Source organism: Indicator indicator, chromosome 3 (assembly GCF_027791375.1).
Source record: "Indicator indicator isolate 239-I01 chromosome 3, UM_Iind_1.1, whole genome shotgun sequence".
NCBI lineage: Eukaryota > Metazoa > Chordata > Aves > Piciformes > Indicatoridae > Indicator > Indicator indicator.
Window position 1 is genome coordinate 7224850 of NC_072012.1, and position 18469 is coordinate 7243318.

General features: G+C 45.2%; 1 protein-coding gene across 1 annotated transcript in view; it reads left to right on the forward strand.

Annotated features, from left to right (window-relative positions):
- Positions 1-1647: 1647 nt before the first annotated feature.
- Positions 1648-18469, forward strand: part of PPFIBP1 (PPFIA binding protein 1) — a 61463-nt gene continuing 44641 nt past the window's right edge. The window contains exons 1-2 of the mRNA XM_054399821.1: positions 1648-1711; positions 4260-4465. Coding sequence (XP_054255796.1) covers positions 1648-1711; positions 4260-4465 — 270 coding nt within the window. The remainder of the gene's footprint in view (positions 1712-4259; positions 4466-18469) is intronic.

Below are 18469 nucleotides of genomic sequence, written 5' to 3' on the forward strand. Positions count from 1 at the left end.
ATAGACACACTGTGAACAACTTTCTTAATTGCTCTTGTTGGGGCAAACGACAGCAGTGGTGCAGCTGAATACAAGAACCAAATGGCAGTGTGCAAAAGGTTAAAAGGCGTTTTCCTTCCTGGTGTTTGTTTAGCTTTGTTCCTTAACTTTACTTGTAGCAGAAGTAGTCTTGTGTGTCCTAGATTAAAGCCATGTGTACTTCGGTGGCTTGTGTGTCTGTGGTGCTGAGGTGGAAGGGTCGGTACCCTCCTGACCTTTGCAATTCCACTTCAGCAAACTACATCAGTACAGGCTTAATTGTCAGCCAGTTGGGATATGGAACCTACCTAGTTCAAGTCACATTGGGCAGATTTGCTTGTTCAGACTTTGCTGGAAGTACTCCTCTAGACACCAGTTCCAGCTTTCAGGTGTTTGAGGGTGAGATTGAATTGCATGACAGTGTGAGGTCTGAGCAACTTGTTCAGATGGATAGTCTGTGTATTAACACTACATCCAGGGAGTCATGGGTGTTTGAGTTATCCTTCCTGTAGGCAAATAGCTGCATGTCCAGGACTTGTCAGGTGTTCAGAAATCTTAGAATCAGAATCATTTTAGTTGGAAAAGACTTTTAAAATCTTCGAGTCTAACCACTAAGTCTACCAAGTCTGGTGCTAAACCATGTCCCTCAGCACCACATCTCTGTCTCTTTGGAAAAACCTCCAGGGGTGGGAATTCAACCACCTCCCTGGGGAGCCTGTTCCAGTGTTTGAGAATGCTTTCCATGAAGAAGAATGCTTTCTTCTTATAGCCAACCTAACCCTCCCTTGGTGCAATTTGAGGCCATTTCTTCTCATCCTATGCTAGTTACTAGGGAGAAGAGATCAACCCCCACCTCACTCCAGTCTCCTTTCAGGGAGTTGTAGAGAGGAAGGAGGTCTCCCCTCAGCCTCCTTTTCTCTAGATTTAACAATCTCAGTTACTTCAGCCACTCTTCAGAAGACCTGTTCTTCAGACCCTTCACCTGATTTGCTGTCCTTCTCTGGATGTGCTCCAGTACCTCAGTGTCTTTGTTGAAGTGAAGGCCCCAAAACTGAACATAGAGCTCAAGGTATGGCTTCACCAGTGCTCAGTCCAAGGGGACAAACATCCCTGATGCTTCTGCTCACACTATTCCTGATACAGGCCAGGATGCCATTTGCCTTCATGGCCACCTGGGCACACTGCTGGCTCATGTTGAGCTGGCTTGGGGAGAAGAAAAATACAGCAGCTAGACACATGTTGTTTTGCTGAGTTGCAGCTTCCTTTTAATGTGTTGTCTATGCAAGCTTCACTGAAGTGCTAGTGGGATTTCTGATGTGCTCTGTGGGATGTTCCTTCTGTGGCTTGGACCTGCATGCAGAGCAAGCTGCAGGATGACCAAGAGTTTAAACTGAATCATCAAGCAGGTGCTTTGATTCTTTGATTCCAGTTGATGCCTGGTGGTGAACAGCTCCAAGTCTTGTGGTCTTCCTGCTGGTCTTGTGTCAGTGGTGTCTGAATTTAGAGAATGTGCAGTAAAATAAATTCTCTTTTGCAGAATAATTTGAAGACTTCACAAGCCAACTGACACTATTGGTGTCTTATTGCTCCTTAGGGTGTAGCTGGTGGTTGTTCCTGAGAAGAGAGAAGATGATGAGCGATGCAAGTGACATGCTCGCTGCGGCTCTGGAGCAGATGGATGGCATTATTGCAGGTAAGCACTTGGGCAGCTTGTTCATTTATCTGTTTATCTTCCTTTCTTCCACGTGGAGGGCAGAGTTTCAGGCAGAGAAGGTAGTGTGGTGGTAGTTGTGTTTGATGTCTTCTGTTACAGGTTACCAATTAAAATAGATGGAGTGGAGAGGTTGCAGACTCTCACGCAGCCTCTGTCAAAATGGTGCTCGAAGTGGTTGAGTAATGCAATTCAGCTGTTGCACACAGCAGCATGAAAGCCAAGAACAAGGCACACTTCAGGACCAGGCTGATTGTATTTAAAGAGCTGCTGCAAGGCAGAAGGAGTAAGCTGGCTAATAGTGGCTACTCTGAACTTCTCTCAACCCTGGAGAGTTAACATGTAAATTTGATTTTTCTTTTACTTAAAATTGGAATGCTCTGGGTCCAAGTATTTGGTTAGGAACTGTCTTGAATATTTGATTTTTTTTTTTTTTTAAGAACCTATGAATTTTAGGTGGACCAAGGAGAGGCATCACAAAGTATACTGCTTTTGAGTCTAGTGAGTTAGATAGGTACACAACACAGAAGAGCAAAGCAGCAAGAAGTTAATAGTTTAATCCTATTCCAGCAGAGCAATGCAAACAGGTACCCAAACTGAGAAAAATATTCTGTAAGGACAGAAACACAGTCATGAAGTCTTTAATAGCTTCACTTACCCTAATTTCCCTCAGGGGAAAAAAAGTCAACATACAAGTTCATAGAATGGCTTGGGTTGGAAGGGACCTTAAAGATCATCTAGTTCCAAACCCCTTTCCATGGGTTGGGACACCTCCCACTAGTCTAGGTTGCTCAAGACCTCATCTAACCTGGCCTTGAACATCTCCAGGGAGGGGGCTTTGTTTGAACAATGACTTTTCTCTGCAGTTTTCCTAAATATATTAACGACACATAGCAGGAACATGTGTAAAGTAAATTCAGTTGGACGTTAATGGTCTCTAAAAACACATATAAGCTGTGACTTTACTAACTTCCATAAGTAGATACTGGTATTTGGATCTGCTCCATGTATCTGGGTTTCCAGGAGCCTGTTACTTATGGCATGCTGAAGTTTCATATAAAAATAAAATGTACTGTTGGGATGTTTAAGTCACCACAGACTTCTTTTACCCAAGACCTATAAAGTAACATAACCCAATCCTATGCTTTTTTGGGGATTAATCACTCTTTTTTTTTTTCTTTTTTCCCTTTTTTTTTCCTTTTTTTTTTGAGGGAATTAACAGAATACTTGAGTTTTTATGACTTGCCAGTTGAGGTGAATGAAAGTTCATGGAAATGCAATGTATGGCACACATAGTTTTCAAAAGTTGTCAGTACAAATGATGCTCTGTCATGAACACGTCTCGTTGTGCCAAGGCATTTACAGTATTAAGTACACAAACCACTGTGCTGAAGGAAATTATAGTTGGAATTAGCTAGCTTGACTTAAATCAACCTTAATCCTGAATTTGTAGTTTCCTTCCTTAATATATAGCAGCTTTTAATGTAGGTCAAATACACGTACTGTGAGTTTATGCAAATAAGAGATTTTTCTCTTTATTAACATGCAAATGTCAGTGCTACCATGTCAAACTGTCGGGTTTAAAAATTTATTCTCATACAGAAGTAATTTGGTCTTTTTTTAAATCTTATTTTGGTTATCTTTATTATTTTTGAAAAACACCAGTGGCTTGGAGCAGCATAACAATGAAAAGTGCAGAGTGTGGTCTCCTGGACACCATCACACTGGATCATGCAGTCTGTACAGGGTGACTCAAAGAGTCAGGGTGAATCAGAGTCAGGGCCTGTTTTTCCCCCACCCCCACAGGACTTTCCACCTCTTACACATTCTGGGGAGCCAGAGGCCAGCCCAGAACTTAAACTTGTGGGCACACCTGTGGCATGCATGTCCTCTGTAGGATCAGCCCACTTCCTTCCTTCTGTCCAGCTCCTGCTGGAGCTGCTGTTCTTGTAGCACATCACCAAGGGCTTGCCCTTCTCCAAGTTCCTGCATGGTGCAGGCAGAGTGGAGCCCTGGCACTGAGTGTAGTTCAGATAAATGCCTGCTGGAAGCAAATGCCACCTCGCATTTTGCAACCTCCCTGTCTGACCTGCTCGACTCGGGCCTGATGCTGTGCGATCATGAGGAGCAGCTGAGGGACCTGTGGTTGTTTAGAATGGGGAAAAGGAAGCTGAGGGGAAGACCTTTTCACTCCACAGTGTTCTGAAGGGAGATTGGAGCAAAGGGGGTGTCAGTCTCTTCTCCCTTGTAACAAGCGATAGGATGAGAAGAAATGGCCTCAACTTGCAGCAGGGAAGGTTTAGGGTGGCTATAAGAACAACATTCTTCACTGAAAGGGTTCTCAAACCCTGGAATAGGCTCTCCAAGGAGACGGTTGTATCTCCATCCCTGGAGGTGTTTCAGAAAGGCAGAGATGTGGTGCTGAGAGACATGGTTTAGCACCAGACTTGGTAGAGTTAAAGAATGGCTGGACACAATCATCTTAAAGATCTTTTCCAACCAGGATGGTTCTATGATTTGTTCCCTCCAGGTTCAAAGGCACTGGAGTACTCCAATGGCATCTTTGACTGCCAGTCCCCCACCTCCCCTTTCATGGGAGGCCTGCGGGCTCTGCACCTGGTGGAGGACTTGCGGGGCTTGCTGGAGATGATGGATGCAGATGAGAGAGAGGGTCTGCGCTGCCAGATCCCCGACTCTACAGCAGAGGCTCTGATCATATGGCTCCAAAGTCAAATGGTATGATCTCACCGTGTTTCACCTGTCATGTGTTTGGTTTGAATGTTAGCAAGACCAGCTCAGGTCATGGGGCTGTGTTTTATGGACACATGTACAAGTTTTAGAGTAGGTTTCAAGGGAAGGATCAAAGGAAGGAGGTTGTGGTTTGGAAATGCTGCTCTGGAGCTTCGGAAAAGCTTTTGCAGTGAATTGGTCTCTGCTTCCTTTGATGTGCCAGAGTGCCACAGTCTAGAGAGCAAAACATTTTTGATAATTGGAATTTCATCTCAGAGGACTGGGAGAAGACAGTTTTATAGGAATCAGATGCTTAGGTGGTGAGGAAAAAAAAATTCTTTTTAATATGAACTTTTCACTAAAAATCATTTTTGGTAACATACGTTCTACAGTGACCAGTGCTACTGAACTTGTGTTTACCTGGTTTATAACACAAGTGATACAAGCTCAGCATCCCTTTACCTTAAATACCAAACCAAATTTTTATTTTCTGCAATTGTGAAGGCCAGTTTCTGTCATCAAAATATACCTGCCAAGGCTGTTCTTTCCCCAAGATTTGATTTTTACCAAACAATCAAATATTAAGTGGAAACTACCTAAAGACTACCCTGGGAAATAAAATGTTGTGCTTATCTGAAGGTGAGTTTGCATGGCATGATGTTCAAAGGACCTGCTGGTTTTGTCTCCAGGTGGTCTTTAAGTGACGATTTCCTATCGAGTCCAAAGACAAGTCCTTGGGCTTGTGGACTGTGGCAGGGTTTGCACTGTGGTGGTCCAGGTGTGTGCAGGTTTTGGGGAAGTTCCAGCAGTGGAAGTCAAGATTTATTTCTAGAGTCTCTGCTTCAGATTCTGAGTCGGCCTGTAGCTGGTACGACGACAGCGGCAGGTGTGTGCTCCTGCACCAAGCCTATGTTACTGCAGTGTCTGGGTCCTGTTGTCTCACTTCGTGTTGGCCAAGCTAACACCATGCTGATGAAATGAGGGTGGCAGATCTGGTCAGGGCTGGGTTTGATGCAGGAAAGGCCACTGCAGTGGCTCTGTGTTACAGAATCACAGAATGTTAGAGGTTAAAAGGAACCTGAAGTATCTGAAGGGGGCCTACAAGAAGGATGGAGAGAGACTGTTTGCAAAGGCCTGCAGTGATAGGATGAGGGGCAGTGGCTTCAAACTAGAGAAGGGCAGATTTAGATTGGGTATTAAGAGCAAATTCTTTGCCATGAGGGTAGTGGAACACTGGAGCAGGTTGCTTGGGAAGGTGGTTGAGGCTCCATCCCTGGAGTTACTCACAGTGGGGCTCCACAGTGCTCTGGGCAACCTGATCTAGTTGAGGATGCCCCATAAATACTACACCCTATAAATCCATCTGCAAAGTCATTCTCTTTCTCTTTCTTCCCTCTCTGCTCCTGCGGGAGATGCTCCCTACTGGGTAAACAGTGAGGGAGTATCGCAGGCCTCTTATGCCTGCCTAGGCCTAATGCCAGGATAAGAAGCGGGAGGCAGTCTCAGGCCTGGCCAGCATGGGACTGGCCTAGCCAGGGGAGCAGGGGGGTGGAGAGAAAGAGCCCTGGGGGTTTTGGGTGTACCCTCAGGTGGGGAGAAGGGAAGTGTTGGAGGCTTTTGGGGTGTGGTGCAAGGGAACTCTACGCCTTGGGATATCTTTATCACTATCCTCTGTAGTTTTGTAGAACACCAATTGTTTTTCCATTTAAACTTTCCAACTCTATCCAATCCATTTGTGTGAGTGTCGTTCTTTTGCCCCTCCTGAGGCAATAGAGGATCTGTCCCGTTCTAAACCAGGACAGATGTACCACCCAGGGCTGTGGGGACCTGGGCTAGCACAGCTGGTCTTGCTTCTGTAGCGCTTGCAGCAAGATTTGAGGGAAGAGCCTTGGGGGTTTTGTTCTTTGCTACGAGCTACTCATTTGAAAACATCTGAAAGTTAATGAAGCACGTGGGAGCTTTCCCACTGCCTCCAGTGGGATCTGGATCTCACTCCTGCTGCCAAAGCATGGCAGCCAAGGCTGAGATTAGGAGTAAGAGGTAGGAGTGACGTTCAAGTCAGATCTTTAAAAAACACAGCTACTGCTAACATCAGCGTTTCCTTCCTGCATAACATACAGCAGTGCACATTGCTGTAACTAGTCTGTGCTTTATGGAGCAGAAATCAAGGGGCAGAACAGGTTTTGTGCAAGTATGGCCTTTCTAAATACAAAAGTGTTCAGATGCCAAATAAACAGTCTTGAAAATGACACACACCTCCCCCTGCCATGGTGTGGGTAGACATCAGTAGTCCACACTTAGTGGTGCTGATCAGCCGCATGTTGTTCAACAACAGACTTTGTGATAGATGGAGAGGGACTTTTTAGAAAGGCATGTGGTGATAGGATGATTGGTAATGGCTTCAGACTGGAAGAAGCTTGATTTTAGGTTAGACATTAGGAAGAAATTCTTCACCATGAGGATGGTGAGGCACTGGAACAGGTTGCCCAGAGATATTGTGAGGCTTCTGCCCTGGCAGTGTTCAAAGGCTATTTGGATGGGGCCGGCCTTGAGTACCCTGATTTGGTAATAGGGTTGGACTGGATGATCTTTAAGGCCCCTTCCAACCCAAACCATTCTATGATTCTGGAATAAAGGAGCCCAGCAGCATGGCTGGAGACTGCAATACCTGTTGAGATGAATGAGGTGAAGGCCATAGTCCCTTGTGATGGCAGATGTGTGATTTAGGGATGTCTGGCTGTTAGGATCTGGAACAAGGTACCTCAGCCCCACATGATGTGGGTCACCCCATGGCAATAAGATAGAATTAGTTTCCATTGCAGCCATGGGCTGAACCTGACAGAGGAAAGATGTTGCTATGCCATTCAGCTTAGTGCCTCCTCAGCACTGGGAAGCGTGCAGGGGTTGTGTGTACAAAAAATGGCAGCAAATTGTTATCTGTGTTTCTCCTCAGCTTGCCTCAAATGATTCTCCTGGTCACTCTGGCACCCTTAACACTCCCAGTAGGAAAGACTGAACATTGCACTTAGTACTGTCCTACAAGGATGGGATTTACAGGTGTCATCAGTGTTGCTGGTTCCTGTCTGAGCAGTAAGGTGTTATGTGATGTGCCCAGGGTTTCTTCAGCTATACCTGTCCTTACCAAGGAAGAGAAGACAAGTTCTTGGTTTGAAATCGACTTAATCCTGTGTGCCTGAAGTTGCATCTACCAGGCTATTCCAAGCTGCTGGAACTGGTGTGTGACATCCCATCTGAAGCTGTAAGCAAGTCTCTCATGTCTCAGAGGAAAACATAATTGTTTGCTGCTGCCAAACAGTGTGTCACAAGTGAAAAATCCTCTCCTGGCCCCTGCAGGGAAACCACTGATGCCCTAGTTGGGAAAAGGGTCTGACAGCAGTCTCCCAGCTTTACTCACTTGTGTAAAATGAGACAGAGCGTTCAGTTTTGCCATGCCAGAACTGGCTGCTCTGTGTCCACATACTGCTTCTTCGTGACCACTTCTTTTCTGCTTCTCTCAAGGGTGTTAGGGAAGTCTCTGCAAGCACTCAAAAGGGCCAACGAGTTGAAATGCCTGATGCTGATTGGTTGTTGTTCGTTTGTTTTTTAACTGGTGGATGCCAGGTGACACCAGAGCACACATACAGTGCCCAGACATCTGGAAGAGCTCTTCCAAGAGAATCCATCAAACGGTCCCCATGGGGAGTTCAGAGGAGTCATCCATGCATCTTCCTGCTGCACAAAGAAGACAGTTTAACTATGTCATTTCTAGTTGTCTGTCTACAGCTCAGAGCTAATCTCTGTGTTGCTGAAACCCTGCTCATGTCTCAGTGTGCATGTGAGTGTCATGATAAAAATTATAAATGAGGCTGTTTGTTCTTCTCACAGGTAACTAGTGAGAGGACAAGAGGAAATGGCCTCAAGTTGTACCAGGAGAGGTTTAGATTAGATATTAGGAAAAATTCCTCTGCTGAAAGAGTGGCCAGGCATTGGAACAGGCTGCCCAGAGGGGTGGCAGAGTCACCATCCCTAGAGATGTTAAAAAAAAAATGTGCAGACAGGGCACTTCAGGACATGGTTTAGTGGCATGGTTGTGTTGGGTTGGGAGCTAGACTTGATGAGCTTAAGGTCATTTTCCAACCTTAATGATTCTGTTTCAAAGTTGGAGGCCTTTTCTAAGCTCAGACATGTTGAGGCTGTATGCTTTCACTTTAAACAAGACCTGAAATCCATAGGCAGATCATAGCTGTTCCAAAGTTTTTGAGTTTTTGCAGATTTCTCCTGATCACAGAAATCTTTAGTGTATTCTGATGTGTGCTTTAATGAAACGTGTGCTGTGTGCTCTGTGAAAATGGAGGCTCTGGCTGCAGTACAGATAGTGTGTGAGTAATCTCTAACATCATTGTCAGTAACAAGACCATTTTAAATGAAGCTCTGCCTTTGGCAAGTCTGAGGCAGCCTCATTGTGTCCAGCTGGAAGTTGATAGATACAGCTCTTGAAGAGTAATTTTCAGAATCCTTGTTCCCAGTCATGAAAGTTGGTTCAGTTTTTCTTCATTGCAAACAAATGGGAGAGTTTTCTTTCAGGTTACAATTTTAGAATCATGGAATGCATCAAGTTGAAAGGGACCCTCCAGAGTAATTTTTGTCCAACTCCCTGCAGTGAGCAGAAATATCTTTAACAAGATCAGGTTGCTCAAAGCCACATTGTTTGACCTTGAACGTCTCCAGGGATGGGGCCTGTTGCTCCATATCCTTTTGAACAGTCCCTCCCCAGATTTCCTATATATTTCCTTTCAGATATTGAAATGCTACTATAAGGTCTCCTTGGAGCCTTCTTTTCTCCAGGCTGAACTATCCTAACTCTCTCAGCCTGTCTTCATAGGAGAGGTTCTCCAGCCTCCTGATGATTTTTGTGGCCCTCCTCTGAACCTGCTCCATCAGGTCCATGTCCTTCCTGTGTTGAGGACTCGAGAGGTGGAAGCAGTACTCCAGGTATGGTCTCACCAGAGAGAGGCAGAATCACTTCTCTCGACCCACTGGCCACACTTGATGCAGCCCAGGATGCAGTCTGCCTTCTGGGCTGAAAGTGCACATTGCTGGCTCATGTCCAGCTTCTTGTCTGCCAGTATCCCCAAGTCCTTTTCTGCAAGGCTGCTCTCAAATCTCATTATCCCCCAGCCTGTTTTGGTACTGAGGATTGCCCTGACCCAGGTGCAGAACCTTGCACTTCACCTTACTGAACCTCATGAGATTCACCTGAGCCACTTCTCTAGTCTGTCTAGGTCCTTCTGGATGGTGTCCCATCCCTCAGTCCTGTCAGCTGCACCACTAGGCTTGTTTTCATCAGCAGACTTGCTGAGGGTACACTCAGTCTTGCTGTCTGTAGCATTGATGAAGATGTTGAACAGCACTTGTCCCAGTACAGACCCCTGAGGGTCTGTATTGTGCCTTTCTCCATCTGGACATTGAGCCATTGACCACTGCTCTTTAGATGTGGTGATCCAAACAATTCCTCTGGCACAGTCCACCCATCACATGCATCTCTCTTCAGCTTAGAGAGAAGGATGTTGTGGGGGACTCTGCCAAAGGCTTTACAGAAGTCCAGATAGATGACATCTGTTGGTCTTCCCTTGTCTACTGATGTAGTCACTCTATTGTAGAAAGCCACTGGGTTGGTCAGGCAGGACTTGCCCTTGGTGAAGCTATGCTGGCTGTCTCTAATCACCTCCCTGTCCTGCATGTGTTTCAGCATAGCTTCCAGGAGGATCTGTTCCATGATCCCAGGCACAAAGGTGAAGCCAGCAGTGGTTTTCTGGAATTTATTTTTGTTTTTAAATAAATGCATGTTATGCAACAGTCTCCCAGAAAGAAAAAACTGTCAGTGTCTTGTTAAAAATGAGGGTGGAAGGTAGAAGTGGTTGGACACTCCCTTCCTACACCTCAGAGCCAGCTTCCCCAGGATCCTTATCTGAACTGTGAGTCTTGTTATGTGTCTTCTCCCCTTCATGAAGGTTATGCTCCTTGAACGAAAGAGCCAAAATAATACTTTTTCATTAAAATCCATAGGAAGTGGAAATATGGGTTTAGGTTAGAAATGACTTTTGTATTCATATGTATATATACACACACATATATATTTTTTTTTTTCCACTCAGAATCACAGGGGTTGGAAGTGTCCTCTGGAGATCATCTAGTCCATTCCTTGTGCTGAAGCAGAAGTTAGTTTTTGAAGTTGGCTGCAAGATCTTTAAAGCAAAACAAACTTTGTGGCCTCCAAAGCTTTCTTGAGGAACATTTTCAGCTCACTTGGAGACAATAGGTAGTCTGAGCTGTGGTACCCCTAGTGGCTTGTGCAACCCAGGGTGTTGCTGCTGTGAATAGTAATGTGTCATCTCACAGACCTCTCTCAGCTTTTGATGCTTCTTCAACAAGTTGCTTCTTCCAGAGAGTGTCAGGGAGTAATGAAAGTTAACGTGAGGGGTTCTTAGATTTCAGAGAGAAATTTTCCTGGCTAGGTAAACATAGTTTGTTACCTTACAGAGATACGTTTGCCTATTTGGACCACAGGGTGATTCCCAAGTGATTTGGTTAGCCAGAAATAATCTTATATTTCTTATTCATGGAAACAAACTTGTCTTCAAACCAAAAGTTGTTGTTTGATTGTCTTAGTGTGGGTGTACAGTGCATTCATTTGACTCAGCTTCTGCTTATGCTGAGTCTAGTTATCAAAAGGTTCTGTGGTAATGTGTGGCACATAGTTACCAACAAAGACATGTTTGAGATCCCTGCTCAAGTTGCAGTGTGAAAGGAGCCTTGTGATAGTGTTTCGGCCTCTCCATCATAAACTGCCTCCTGGCAATACTTCTTGTCTGTGAGAGATCTAACTCTCAGAGTTCTTAAAACATAGAACCCTGCTTCTTGTTAATGGAACTTTTCACTGTGAGAGTGACAAAACATTGGAACAGGTTGTGGAGTCTCCCTCTTTGGAGATATTCAAAACCCACCTGGGTGCCTTCCTGTGTGACCTGGTATAAGTGTGCCCAGGTGGCCAAGAGAGCCAATGGCATCCTGGCCTGCATCAGGAATAGTGTGGCCAGCAGGAGCAGGGAGGTCATTGTACCCCTGTACACAGCACTGGTTAGGCCACACCTTGAGTACTGTGTCCAGTTCTGGGCCCCTCAGTTTAGGAAAGATGTTGAATTGCTGGAGCATGTCCAGAGAAGGGCAACGAGGCTGGGGAGAGGCCTTGAGCACAAGCCCTATGAGGAGAGGCTGAGGGAGCTGGGACTGTTTAGCCTGGAGAAGAGGAGGCTCAGGGGAGACCTCGTTGCTGTCTACAACTACCTGAAGGGAGGTTGTAGCCAGGAGGGGGTTGGTCTCTTCTGCCAGGCAACCAGCAGCAGAACAAGAGGACACAGTCTCAAGCTGCACCAGGGGAGGTTTAGGCTGGAGGTGAGGAGAAAGTTCTTCCCAGAGAGAGTGGTTGGCCATTGGAATGGGCTGCCCAGGGAGGTGGTGGAGTCACCATCCCTGGAGGTGTTCAAGAGGGGATTGGACGTGGCACTTGGTGCCATGGTTTAGATAGTCATGAGGTTTAGGGTGACAGGTTGGACTCGATGATCTTTGAGGTCTCTTCCAGCCTTCTTGATTCTATGATAAGTGATTCTGTTCTGCAGGGGGGTGATCTTTTGAGGTCCCTTTCAGCCCCTAACATTCTGTGATGCTGTAATCATCCAGACTGGTGTGTTTTTAACACTGCAAGGTAACACAGGCTCATTAATAATTAGTTCTTTAATATCTTTATCAGTGGGAAGGGGATTGAGTGCACCCTCAGTAAATTTGCAGGTGGCACCAAGCTGGGTGGCTGTGTTGATCTGCTAGAGGGTAGGGAGGCTTTGCAGTGGGACCTGGACAGGTTAGACCCATGGGCCAAGGCTAATTGCATGAAGTTTAACAAGGCCAAGTGCCAGGTCCTCCATGTGGGTCACAACAACCCTTATGTTAAGCTTCGGACATGGGGATGTGTGGTTGGAAAGCTGTAACTTGGAGAGGGACGTAGAGGTATTGCTTGATAGTTGACTGAACATGGGTCAGCAGTGTGCCCAGGTGGCCAAGAAATGGTATCCTGGCTTGAATTAGAAACACTGTGGCCAGCAGGGATGGGGAGATGATCATCCCCCTGTGCTCAGCACTGGTGAGGCCACAATTTGAGTGTGGTGTTCAGTTCTGGGCCCCTCACTACAAAAGGGGACATTGAGGTTCTGGACTGTGTCCAGGAGGGCCTGGAACACATGGCCTACAAGGAGCGGCTAAGGGAGCCTGCGTTGTTCAGTCTGGAGAAGAGGCTGAGGGGAGACCTCATAGCTCTCTACAACTCCCTGGAGGGAGGTTGGAGTGAGGAGGGGGGAGCCTCTTCTCCTTGGTGTCAAGCAACAGGACCAGAGGAAATGGTTTCAAGCTGCACCAGGGGAGGTTCAGACTGGATGCTGGGAGATATTTCATCACAGAGAGGGTTCTCAAACCTTGGAATGGTGGAGTTACCGTCCCTGGAGGTGTTTAATCTGCGTGTGGACCTGGGCTTAGGGACATGATTTGGTGCTGACCCTTCAGCACTGGCTTGAAGGTTGGAGTGGATAATCTTGGAGGTCTCTTCCAACTAGATGTTTTCTGTGATTCTATAGCACATCTTAGTGTGATGTTCTTCACAGGTTGTGGCTGAGTTCACTGGCAGTAGGAACAACTGATGGTTCTGCTCTGGAGTGCAGGGCAGACCCAATGGCAGAGCCATTGGGAATCACAATTTCTAGTCTGGCTTAAAAAGCACAGCTGCTCCTCTTCTTCTTGGCTTTTTTGTTCTGGGTTATTCAGTATTCACGTTTTTGAGATTCTGATCTATCAGCAACAGTCAAAAATGTTTCTTTTTAATAATAAAAGCTGTAGTTTTCCAGATAATTGCAGGACTCCCAGAGCTAAGCTCTGTGGTCAGAAATCCTGGGTAAATTGAAACAAATGTGAGGACAGAGATTGGCTCTTACTGTTATATTTTACATCAATCAATATGATATAAACTTGAGACAAGCCACTCAGGAGACCTGGGGCAGCTGAGTCAACTTCTTCCTTCCTCTTTTTCTTGGTGTCTCCAAGTGAATTTTGTGGGTTCTTCAGGCTTTGACAATATCCCATCAAGAAAAGAAAATTCCCTTCTCTTTGCCTTGTTAGTTAGGTAAAAGGATCAGAATTGCTCTTCTTTCTTGTATTTTTGGGCTGGATGGTTTCTGTAGAGCAGAGGAGGGGGTTGTGCTGTTCAGCAAGGAGTGAGGGTGGCAGTGGCCACCTGCCCCCTGCGTGGGGCTGGCCTTACTCCTGACAGTTCAGGTTTACACAGCCCGAATCCTCCTCTGCCTTGCTCAGGAGGATCGGAATGTTGGACTTCCATCAGCAGACTCGGGCTGGAAGAGGAGTTGATCCTTCCTGGGCTTTGATGTGTTAATTCCCCAGAGGAGCTGCTTGCTCCGCCTGAGGAGCGCTGCTGCTCCACTCAGCTTCCCACATCTCCAGCTCTGCTGCCACGTTCGCTTCCATCCGCGGTTAGGGGAGGAAAGCTGCCGTCACTTAACCTCCCCACCTGGGTTTGCTGCTCAGCACGGCGGGCACCTGTGGTGCTGGGGCTGCAGCTCTCAGCCTTGGCTGCCTGCCAGAGACACTTGCGTGAAAACAGTCATGACCAGCATGGAGTATAGCTGGGACATTCATGGGCACTGTGTCTGGCTAAATAAGGTAAGGCTGGCTGTGGTTGATTTGGCTCTTGCTTTTTCTCCCAGTGACAAGCCATAGCTGGGCAATGCTGCTAGGGAAGGAAGCATTTTGGCTTTCTTTTGTATCAGCCATCAGCTGAGCTGCTGTTGAAGAAAGAGAGTATTTTGAAATGGTTGCAGCTTCGCTATTCACCAGCCATGTTACTTATATATTTAAATTATTCCAGGTGAACTCCTCAGAGTGAAGGTCTTACCTTAAGCTGGTTTTCTTGCAGAATTCACTTTTATCATAGCAAAGGCTTTAAAATACAATCTAGGGGGTTTTGAGTGGGTTTGTGTTGTTTTGTTGGGTTTGTGTTGTTTTTTGGTTTTTGTTTTTTTTTTCACTCCTGCTCACTGTGCAAGGAGGAACTAATCTGTAAACTTCTGGAAAAGCTTATCAGTGCATCTGCCTGCCTACCTGCTGCCTGAACATGTGGCTCACGCTGCAAATACTCCGTAGGCAGGTGTGAAATACAGGAGGTGCTGGTTTGGGACAGCAGCAGTGGGCTCCCACACAAACTGGTATAGATTGCAGTCAGGCAGATTTGACTACTACATATTTGGGACAGAATGGATAATCAGAGAGGGTAAAACTGCTACAGCTCTGTATCACAGGGGAAAGGGTGGTGAATGCTTTGCTTGGAAAAACCTGGAGGCTCTGCCTGTGGCATACCAAGTGATGTTGATGGCTGGTGAAGCCCCCTTGCAAGGCACTCTCCAAAACTGAGAGAGTATGAGCAACAGTTTTATCTGTTAACTAAGTGTAGGTAATTTGTCTGATAACGATCTGGACAATGTAGGCATGTTAATGAGCTCTAATTTAACTCCACATGAGGAGAGAGATGTCAGGGACAGCTCCCTTTGCCCAACTGTTGACTAAACCGTGGTGATCAAAACAGTCAGTGCAGTCTGCCAGACAAGAAAATAATGTTGTGGAGTGGCAGCTCCTTCTATGCAAATCAGATTGCATCTACAGCAAGAATAGTGTTGTTTCTGCTGCTTATGTTGTCTCCAAAGCAGAAGAGAAAATGAAGGCAAATGAGGGTATCAGCTGCACTAGGCTAAAAAGTAGTTTTATTTTTGAAGGAGAATTCACCAGTTGAGAGGAAATGTTTATTATTATTATTATTATTATTATTATTATTATTATTATTATTATTATTATTATTATTAACTTTCCTGTGGTTTGAAATGCTAGCTCACTTCCAGGGAAAAAGGGTTAAAGACTGAGGTCAGGTAAAGTGTGAAAGTTTGGTGATGCATCTACTTATTACAGGAATAATTCCCTCCATAGGAGTGTGGATTTTTTACACTTACATGGCTGCAAACAAAGCTTACACACGGTTATAATAAATTATCCACGAACTGATTTTTGCAGGATTTTTAAGTGCTCTGGGTCTGATTTTCCAAGGCATTTTAAGTAGATGCTTAAACTCAAATGTCTGTGAAGCCTCAGTGTCATAGTGAGAACTGTCCTTTTGTTTTTAGCATTAAGATCAGCATTGGTAAATCTGCATTCTCTTCCCATACGGTGTTTTGCAGTTGTTCCCTGAAAACACATACAAAGTCTAACTGCTTAATTGGAGAGAGATTTTAGTTTGCTGATGAAAAAAAGCCCTCTATGGAAAATGGCAACACTTGTCTTACCTAGCTAGTAAAAATGTGTTAATCCTGTATTGACTTTGATGATACAAATTGGATAAAGAACTACCAAGTGTCCCAGATATGCTTGCAGTTGCATCAGATACTTACTTTTCCTTTTTTCTTTTTTTGTTTCATTTTGACTTTGGTTGGTTGCTTGGTTGGTTTGATTGGGTTTTTTCTGGGTTTTGTTTTTCAAAGCAGAGCCATTCCTCTTCAGGGTGAGTAGTTGTCAGACCACAGGAGAGGCTGTGGGTCCCCAGGTGGAGAGAAACTCCTGAAGAACACATTGAGTGTTGCTCACCTGGGTTTGCACACACCAGGTCTCCTGGCATCTTTCAGACCTCTGTGCAGCCTCCCACTGGGGCGCTCTCTACCCTATCTCCTGATGCACTGCTTTCCCATATCCAGTGTTTGGGCATCTTCCCTCTCCATTGCTCTTCAGTCCTTCCCACCGCCATCAGTACTCCCTTCTTTTCATATGTTTCATCTTCCTTTTTTTCACCTCTCCAGGAAGAAAATCATGCCAGGTATCAACTTTTTACTTCTGAAGATGGCACAAAGGAGAGATGCAGAACAGCTATCACGTGGCTGTTGCCTGCAGGTCCCTGACTGTAGGAGGTGCTGGGACTGCTGCTCTATGTCGTCCTCTCTCCAGCTCTCATTTTTTTCCCCACTGAAAAAGAAGTCAGTAACTTTTTTGCCATTTCATACCTAAAATGAATAGGTGGGTTCCAGGTCTTATGCAGAAGCTACAATATTTCAGGCAAAACCCAAGCTGCTGTTGGGTTGTACAGAGTTTTCTGTCTTTGGTGTTCTACAGGAGGTCTGGTTTTATGCAGATTTTACACAATATTTCTGGCAACAGCCAACAAAGGTATCTTTGTATTTACTTTTGTGGAAGAACCACATTTACTAGGGTCCTTTTTGGGATTCCTGTCACCTTCTCCCTCTTTCTTACGGCAATATGCAGCTGTGGCGCAAACTCTCACTAAATGCTTCTGGTTTAAAGCCAAGTATGATGTGCTGAGCAAATCAAGGAATTATTTGAGGGATGTGAACAGAGTTTAACAACAACAGTGTCTTGGTAAGGTGCTGTGCACAATGACTAACACTCTGCTTTAACACCTTGTTGGTTTTCACAGCATAGTGAAGCTATTTTCATTGTAGTGTGAAACCAGTACTTACTTCCTCACATTTTCTTCATGCAGTCTTTGGTTTTAGCTCATTTGTGTCTGATTCAGCTGAATAGAGGTATCAGGAGGGTTCATTGGTTAGGGCACTGATTTAGTGGGTGGGAGGCAGGGAGTGGAGTCTATGCTTTGAGAAGGACTTTGCTGTTGGCCCTGGTGGGATAGGGGGATGTCTTTACACCTTGGCAGCCTTGTAATGAGGGTTGAATATAGTTTTCCTGCATCAGACACACATGTTGGATTGATCATGTGTTTTATGTTACAAAATGCACTATTTTTCTGGAGTCTGAGTAAGTGCCTGAGATACACTGGATGAGTTAAAATAAGAAAAAAGCAAAGGCATGCAAAAACTTTGGCTTTGTGTTTCACATCCGAGTCAAGTTACAAAATTTAAAGCATCGTCTGCTAATTGAGCAGCTAATGAGTTTATTTTGGAGGCTTTTCAACTTCTTTCACCTAAATTAAAGCGTTACAAAACTGAAGATCTCACTGGTCTTGAATGGAAATCCTGTGACATGAACTAAATTCTGATAGAGGTCAGGGGAAAACCAGGACAAACTCAGAAGTTTAGAGTACTTCCACCTTGGTGCTTAGTGTCTGGATGGTCAGAAGGCCTAGTAACTTACTGCTAAATAATTCAGATATCACCCAATCACAGAATGGCAAGAGTTGGAAGGGACCTCAGGAGCTCATCTAGTCCAACCTCCCTGCTAAAGCAGAATCACTAGAGTAAATCACACAGGAGTATGTCCAGGTGTGTTTAGAATGCCTCCAGAGTCAGAGATTCCACAACCTCTCTGGGTGGCCTATTCCAGTGCTCCGCCACCTTCAAAGAGAAGAATTTTTTTCCTTCTGTTTACATGGAATCTCCTGCATTCTAGTTTATATCCATTGTCCTTTGTCCTATCCCTGAACACTACTGAGGAGAGTCTGGCTCCATCCTCTGGACATTTACCCTTTAGATATTGGCCAGCATTAATGAGATCCTCCTTTCAGTCTCCTCCAGGCTGAAGAGGTACATTTCATAGAATCATAAAGATCTTTTCAAGCTTTTAAGATCATTTAGTCCAACAATTTTCTAGCTCTACCAAGCCTGGTGGTACTAAACCTTGTCTTTCAGCACCACATCTCTGCCTCTTTTAATCCTGATTTAATAGCTGGCAGGACACAGCCTGATTTCTTGAGAGCACTAAGGTGGGGTCAAATACTGTGTACCCACTCCTGTTTGCTTTGTGTCTAATCTTTAAGTGGTGCTGGTGGGAGTCTTATTCTTTCCATTTCAAATGAGGCAGTTTCTCCTGCCTCTGAGAGGTCAGACATATAACTTAGTAAAGGAGTTTTTAGCCAGAAGGTTTCCTGAGGCATCCTCTGCTATTGGG